Source organism: Plasmodium inui (genome assembly GCF_000524495.1).
Source record: "Plasmodium inui San Antonio 1 unplaced genomic scaffold supercont1.131, whole genome shotgun sequence".
Lineage (NCBI taxonomy): Eukaryota > Apicomplexa > Aconoidasida > Haemosporida > Plasmodiidae > Plasmodium > Plasmodium inui.
The window spans coordinates 1-8360 of NW_008481965.1; the positions used below are offsets into that span (position 1 = coordinate 1).

Here is an 8360-nt window from a genome sequence, read left to right on the forward strand (position 1 = left end):
GGGAGATACGGCTCAGGGGTCAGATCAGATGGTCTTTAAGACCGTAGATTCCCAGGATACAGTAGCTGAAGTTCACAATGATCAGCAAAATAGAACTTCACGGCACGATTCCAACCCTGAACACCTTGGCTCCAGCAAAGATACCAATCAAATGAGTACGGGGAAGAATCAGGCAGGAGGAAACGTGGGGCCACAGGACGGCGAAGACCGTGCCATGGCTGCAAAGACTTCTTCGGCAAGCGGAACGGCGTCCACCTGGGTTGCAGTTGGGGGGGGGGGAATATCATTTTTACTGGCAACTCTGAGTCTGTATGGTATTCTAAGAGTGTATAGGAGGGGGAAAGGTGCGGGAGAGGCGTTTGAGATATCGGGGCCGGGAGGTAGAGGAGTGTCCTATGGTTTAGTGGGGGAATAGTTCAAAGGGGGAACAGTCCTTGGTGTATGGAGCCAAGATTCCCAACCCCCGAGAAGCGGGGAGGATTCAGGAGGATTTTCCTGGCAAGTATAGTGTCTGGGATAGGTGGATCCACTGATCGGCGTATGCTAGGGAATGCAGTGGGGCAATTTGTTAGCGGGGAACCCGAGGGGGGAATATCTGACAATGAGGGGGGTGGTTTGGTTTCTTGTCTGGGTTTAACTTTAAGATCCGGCCATAGGGGGGGAGGTTTAGGTTTTTGGGTTGAGTGCTAATGGTCCAGTATTCACGTTTAGGGTTGAGCGGGGGGGCTTTCGGGGATTATGGCTTAGGGGGTAGGTTTAGGGTTCAGTGGTCAGGATTTAGTTTTTAAGGTTCCGTTCCTACGTCTAGTGGGTCATCGTTTAGATTTGAGATTGATGATTGAGGTTCTAGCCTTTATCGTCGAGGGCTTGGCTTTTAGCGGTTCACTATTTGTAGTTTATGGTTTATGATTTGGGTTCAGCGTGAAGGGTACGCTTCAGGTTTGGGAAGTCACGGTCTAGAGTCCAACATATGGTGTTCTTGGATTAGAGTTTAGAATCCGGGCTTAGTGGTTATAGTGCCCAGGAGGGAGTGTTTAGATCTAGGCTTCAGGATCTAGACCTCAAGATTTACCGCTTGGGATTCATTCCTGAGGCGATATCGTTTAAGGTTTAGGATTATGCTTTCTGATGTAGGGCTTAAGGGTCCAGGGCTCATTCTTTAGGCGTTTAGGGCTAGCTCTAGGGAGTTGTGGTTAGAAGCTAGCCTTCTGGGGTCACGTGGCAACTTCTATCCTCCACGGGTGGGATTCAGGGGTTCCTGGCTATGGAGTCATCAGGTAAGGTTGAAAATTTCCGGCTCATGTCCTGGTTTCAAAGTTTAGGTCTCAAAGTTCAGGGGGGGGGGTTAGGGGGTCTGTTTAAGACTTAGGCCATAGGGATCAGGGTTTAGGTCCTCCTCCGCGATGTCTGATCGCTTCTGGCTTAAGGATACGCTGTTAGACTTAGGATTCAACTCTTACCCTCCAGTGTTAGGGGTCAGGGGTCCCGGTCTACGGTTTATGGTTGATGTGTCCGGATTTTCGGTTGGAGAGTTAGGGTTTAGGGTTTAGAGTTCATGGTTTACATCTGGGGTTTTAAGGGTTCAGCTTCATTGTTTATGCTTTAGGCCTGTGGATTTAGAGGTTGGGATTATCGGTGAGTCCCTAGGGGTTATGGTTCATGGCTTAGGGGCTCAAGATGCGCGTTCACGTGTTAGCTCTTATCCTTCAGTTGTGGGGGTTATGGCTCACTTCTTAGCTTCGATTTTCTATGGCTCACGTTTTAGGGTTCGCCTTCCGGGTGTTAAGGTCTAGTGTGTACTTCTTAGTGGCCCATACTATTGGATTAGTGTTTAAACGTTATCCTGTTGCAATTAATGTTCAGGAGTTGAGGGTTTTGGTTTAGGGTTTTAGGGTTTAGTCTGCTCGTTTGATTGTTAGTGTCTAGGTGTTAGGGGGTACTGTCCCTGGTCTATCGTTTAAGGGTTCACGGTCCAGCTTCTACGGGTCAGGGACTTTTGTCTAGTCCTCAAAGGTCCGGATCTAGGACTTATGCTTAGGGATCAATTTTCAAGGGTTATTGTTCAGGTTTTTGGTAGTTAGTTATCAAGGTTCATGGTTTAGTCTCTAGATTCCTTCTTAGGGTTTATGCTCCATTGCGGTAGTTTTCAGCGTTTCTGTTGTTACGGTTTGAGTTCTAGGGGGTTAGTTTCTCCGTCCCTGGGTTCAGGGTTCAGGGTGTTCGGAATAGTTTTTCCTATGCAAGGTTTTTCTTTGTGCTTTGAGAGATTAGGTATCAATTTCTATGGTTTAGGCTTTAGGGTACAGGGTCAACGTTTCGTGGGGGGGTTGTTTGGGATGCAAACTTCAGGGATTTAGCTATTAGTCTCAGCGTCCACGCTTAGACTCCCTAGTGTTGTTGTTAAGATCAAGGTATTCGGGGGAATTGCTTATGATTCATCGTCAACGCTCCTGGTTGAGGATGTTAGAGGATATTCCCTATTTGTCTCATTTTACGGGCTTGCGGTTGATGAGGTAAGGTTGATAGATTACTGCCCATGGTCCACTGTCTATGGCCTATACAACAGGGAGCTGCACTTGGGGTTCAGTTGTCAGCCCTCATCCTTCTTATCCAGGCAACTGGCTTTGCATTCATGTTTTGGGATTTAGGTCTCCGGAGCTTATAGTCCAGGATTTACGGCTTAGGCTTTATCTGTTAAGATTCATTCTTTAGTGTTAAGGATTAGATTTGCGGTTTTCGAGGGCTTCCTCTATTTGTATCCTCTGTCGTCTAGGCCTTGGGAGCTCTGGCCTACGTGGCATGATTCAAGATTTATTCCTTAGAGGGTGGTGTATACGGTTTACTACTTAGGCCCTGGGAATCAGAGTTGAGTCGGAATTTTCCTTGTCACAGTCATCATATTCCTTCCTTTATTTCTACTGCCAGATTCTTAGTATTGTTTCTGCTCCTTCTTCAGTCTCTACACCTGTCCATGCGCGTTTATGATTCCGCCCCCAGCTGTTTGCCTCTAAACCTTCCTCTTCCTCCTTCACTTCCTCCCTCCCAGCGCCTCCAGAGTTAAAGGCCTAGGTCACACAGTAGGGGGAGTCATTAGGACATCATCAGTCTCCTTTGATTTGTGCATTGTATCTTGAGTCACTTTCTAGCAGGTATCCGATAGATCTGTTCAGCCGGTTTTAATTTCGATGTGCTAAGGAGGGCGGCTCGTGACTTATGCCCCCTGTATAGGACCCGGATATCGGTATTGTCGTCCTTCTGCTATTTTTCCGGAATTATCCTCTAATGCTCAGTGTGATTCTTTCCGTTACGCACTCCCATCAGGCACTTCTCCCCTTGGAATTGGTAGATTCCATTGGGGTATCTTTCAGGGGGTACTTTCTAAGGAGGACTTCTCGGCTTCGATTAGTCAGCTCTTACCCTTTAACGTGCTGCTCACCGTTGTCAATTGTTATTTTGTATCTTCTATTATTATAGGATGCTAAGCTGAGGTCGTGGTACACCGAGGTTATTGTACTCCTAATGTTGATTGTGCATCCCCTATACCAGAAGCATACTGGCATTCTATTATGCTCACTTCTGTTTTTAGTACCGCTTGGGTACTCCCCGTTCTGTTCGTTGACAGGTTGAGCTCCTCTTTTGGCACCCTATCATGCACCTGCCTGCTAGTCTGCTCTAAAGAGGGAGATTCGGTCCTATGACTCTCCGGTGTTATACTGACGATTCAGGTGTCCTTGTTCGCCTTCCCGCTTGACGGTAGCTTCCTGAACCTCTTGTCTGGAGTTGGATGTTATACCATATGACTTAATCTGTGGCATCCATCTGCTATGATTTAAATTTCGGTTCAAGGCAAGATCGGCCAGGGATGAGGGGATTAGATGCTTGATTTTAAGTTGGCATTGTTAGTCTATAGGGAGGGGGACTTAATTTTTGGTGGGGGAGGCGAGGGAGCGTTCATTTGCCCTGTTGTGGTCCCATAGTTTCTCAGTTGAGTCCTATGTGTTCGTCTGCCTCTGCTGGCTGTTGGCGCCGGGGGTTTGTCCTACTGCTTGCTTCCGTTGGAGTTTGTTGTACTCTTCAGTTTCTGATCCTGAGGATGGTTCCGTTTCCTTCAGCTACGTAGATTCCCTTTGAATTATGCCTGTTCTGTCTCTCAGTCGGTTATCTCCATGTTTTAGAATTGGATGATTCTCCCTTTTCCATTACGACTCAATTGGTTAGGGGGGTTCTTCTAGGGGGGACGCCTAACGGGGACACTTAGTTCCTATGGTCATGCTTCAAGACTATTCCGTTAAGTTGACAGTTTTCAACTATAATTTGATGCCTCATGTCCTCTCCTGTATCGTGGTGGGTTCTTCTTTCTTTACTCCTTGTTAATTTGTTAAGGATTGTCGATTAGGTTATACTTCTTAGCCAAGAAGGTTCAAGTTTTTGACTTCGCATTCATCCTTTGGTTTCTGAGCTTCGCTACTATTTTCTTAATCCTGGGGCTATTATGTTTAGGGGGGTTCGGGATCTGCTTATTCCTCACTGATGATTAATTAATTCCTATGTTGCAGCTATTCCTGCGCAGATGGAATCCTCATCTGTACAGACTGAGAATTTATACTGCATAATGAGGTTGCCATTCTCCGCCCCCTCCCTTTATTATGTTGTTTTTATTTTGTACTGCCTAAGCTCCCTTCTCGGCAGGCTCCTGAAGGTTATATGCCTCGCCCATTATTCCCTAGGCTGCTTGCCCGTCTGCTATGTTGTTTCTCCGGTTTGTGGTCGGTAACTTTGAGGCTTGCAACTTTATCGAGTTGTCTTACAGATTACATGTTCTCTCATACTTCTTACCTGTACTCCTTGGTTTTTAGGCTCTAATTGTAGGCAGTCCGTCTGCAAGGTGTAAGCACCTCCCTCATCGGGGGGTTAGTCAGGGGATTGCGCGCTCCGTTTATGTTGGCTTCGGGACGGGTCAAGTTCTACTGCTCATTTTGTACCTTCTAATATTCAGGATTATTGCTCTCCCTCTTATGCCATTGGGGGGACGTTTCTGGGTATTTCTTAGGCTTTATCCTTTATTTCTACTCTTCCTCTGTGCTTTCTTGTAAGGGGGGGCTCTCTCTACTCTTCAGTTTTCCTTATTTTGTCGCGTTAACTTATTTTAGTCCGGTAAGATTCATTGATTATAAGGCCCTTTTATTGTGATCATGTCCATGTGTCTAGTATTTAGCCTTCGGATTCCTGGCTGGCTTCCTTGGGGTTCAGACGGCTTATTCCATGGTTCACTCCTCACTGTCCGTCTTTGAGATTTCTTGCTTAGGAGGTACTTGCACTTTCCACTGTTGATTTGGACGGTTAATTTCTCACATAGATTTTCTTACTTTTGCTTTTCCCTTTCTTTTTTTGTTCCTCCTATAGTTAAGTTGTCGTGCTGTATTCGGATGGTGTACGGCTCAGATATTATTGTTTTGGATTCAGTCTTTTCCTTTAGGATTTTTTGGATACCCTTAGTTTTCATTTGTGCTGCATGAAGTCTACGGTTTTCCTTGCAAGCATGAGATTTACTGTCTATACTCGCCTTGTGGTGTGCACTGTTCACGGATATTTGGTATCCTTCCTGTTTCAATGTTTTCTGTTTTATTTGGTTTCATTACTATTCAGGGGTCATCCCGGTATTTCCTTGCTTTAGGCATCTGTCCATTTCTGACAGCTATTAAGTTGGGGCGCCATCCTCTACTGCCTTGTTCTTAGCCCCTAGGGTTCTCATATGTTTTGTATTAATTGTCTCTTTACGTTGAGTTCTTGTGCTGTATGATTTATCGTTCAAGCTTTACGTTTAAAGAGTTATTCTTCCTGTTTCCGGTGTCGTCATCAGCCTTGAAATTCTATTCTTTACGGTTAACCACTTAATGGTGTCCACTGGGGAGTTACAGTTTGAACTTTAAGCAGCCCCTTACAATCATCATTGCCGAGTTCACGTGCCCATGTGGTGCTCTTTCCCTCGGATTTACTTCATTATCTCCCTGTTCCTCTGTTAATCGTGTGCCCTTTTGCTTCTCTTAAGGCGCCGTTCTTTACTCTCTCTCTATGTTTTTCTGCTAGTTGTCCGGGAGGATAGAATGAGAGATATACTCTTAGATTTTCTATCACTCCTTCCATATTCCATATATCTTAACCTTGTTAATATAAAGATACGGAACAGTCAATGTTCAAATTCTGTACGTCCTCCTTATTGAGATATATACAGAGGGACAACATTCTTACTGATCTAGTGCTATGTACTTGACTGTCTTTTTCTCATCCCTCTTCCATAGGATATATTTGTAAAATCGGGGAGTTCCACAGGCAGCGATGACGCGCCTGACTACAGAGCACATATTCATCTATGTTAATCTTAATCTATACTTCCGTAAGATCTGTTGCCAATTAGTCGTCTCTCATATTCAAATGTGTATCCTCCTGTTCGTGTATGTCACTAGTAAATTTCTATTAATGATATGGTTACTATCTGTTCGGTACATAACCCGTCTGCTGCTTCACGATTCTTTGAATGTTGTTATTGAAATCTGGCAACACATGTTGAATGACTTGTATTTATCACTTGATTTCCTGCTCCTACAAGGAATTCCTACAATGGACTTTCGAGTACAGGCGAATATATGAGAGTATTCCACAACTTTTCGATCCACTCTTAGAGGAGATATGTTGTCGGTTAGGATTTCGACTTGTTTGTTGGAATGTTTGTGTGCTCATAGAAAATATATGTATATGTGACGTCCATTGAATTAATCTCTGTATTTAATTGTTGATTATAGAAGTCGCAGGGAGAGATATCATGCTTATTACTGTTGTCCATATACAACTGTCATATATTCATACTATGACTGTTCGTATTTTATGTCTTATCATGCAAAACAGAGTTTATCACTCTGATATCACCGCTTTGAAATACAGACAGAAGAAGGCGGATAAATAGTATAGATCCTGTTACTGTTTCTCTACAGACAGAGCTATGAAGCCTTGTCAGAATTGCAGAAGATTAATACTGCGGTGCTAATTTATCTGTTTCTTCATGTACACAGATTTAAATAGCCCTCATTTGTTGGTGGCATTCCCATAGTTCAGACGAAATTGAGAGATTTTTTACTTATACATACAATATATGCCGATTATAAGGTTATCGCGGTGAATCCATCGCTTATATGGGAATTGTTAGATTACCGTTCTGTATTAATGTTGTGTGCAGTCTGAATAAACATACTTTTTCTATAAAATTATATTTATGACTATTATATATTATACTGTATACTCGTATTTTGGAGACATTACTCGGCTGATTCTTTAGGTGTTAAATCACAAATCTATCAGTAACTTATTGCTACTACTTGGAAGAAGGAAGCAGATAATTATTCGCAATCTGGCTGTTAGCATGTTTATTATTAACTTCCAAGAAAATATTTCCCAAATCTTTCATAAGAATATTTTAAATGTTCCTTATTGGTTGTCAATTTCTGATATTCAATTTGTATATCTATTTGTATGCGGATTGAGAGAGTCTTTTATGAAAATTAGAAAGAAATTTAGAAGAAGCATGAAGCCACCCCTAAGGGAAGAAAGGGTTGCTTCCTGTGTTCAGATAAGAATATAACAGACCCTCAGTGGGTTGAAAGAATCTCTTGGGGTACGTTTTTTTTTCTAAAACGAATTCCACACTATAATGATAGTATAGGAGGAGGCGGAGCCCCATTATCGATAATCTCTCCAGTACTTGTTAATTATGTTGTGTATTAACTATCATCCATAGCATTACATAAAGGCAACTGTCGTTTAAGTATGAAGAATAGTGGCATCCGGCTTAAATGTGATTATTGGGAATTAGCAAGCATATCATAGTCCTTTATTGATATATTTTATTTTAGCGCGCTAAAGTAATTATTAAGGCAAGTATCTATATTTATTTAGGAGACATTTTTATGAATCAGTTCATTCATGCAGGGTGGTACTGACATCTTATGATGCATAAGAAGAGTTTTCATTCTTTCCACTAAATATCTTCCAGAGAAATATGAGGCTTCTTATCTAAACTCAGAACTGACAAAGTTAATATGCAGACTGTACGGAGTCCCTAATGTTCCTTAATGTGAGGAAGGATGCTTAAATTAGGGGGAATGCCGTTGGCATATGTATACGGTAAAGTGCGGAATTCTGGTAGTGACTCAAGGATAGGTTTTACTCTAAGAGGTGGGTAATATGAGAGAGGATATTCATAATGTCCTATTATAATACAAGACATAAACACTGTATAAATATACATTTGATTTAGAGAAGGAATACCATAAGTATTAATGGACAGCATTATGGACGTCTCCGTCTGT

At 42.8% G+C, this 8360-nt stretch overlaps 2 protein-coding genes across 2 annotated transcripts; one reads left to right on the forward strand and one right to left on the reverse strand.

The window, feature by feature from the left end:
- Window positions 1-28: 28 nt before the first annotated feature.
- Window positions 29-415, forward strand: C922_05675 (hypothetical protein; the record flags this gene model as incomplete). The annotated part of the gene is made up of 1 exon (XM_008821246.1): window positions 29-415. One exon carries the CDS (start codon window positions 29-31, stop codon window positions 413-415), a length of 387 nt encoding a protein of 128 aa, XP_008819468.1.
- A 4746-nt stretch (window positions 416-5161) lies between these two features.
- On the reverse strand, window positions 5162-5503 carry C922_05676 (hypothetical protein; the record flags this gene model as incomplete). The annotated part of the gene is made up of 2 exons (XM_008821247.1): window positions 5162-5324; window positions 5367-5503. 2 exons carry the CDS (start codon window positions 5501-5503, stop codon window positions 5162-5164), a joined length of 300 nt encoding a protein of 99 aa, XP_008819469.1.
- Between the last annotated feature and the right edge of the window lie 2857 nt (window positions 5504-8360).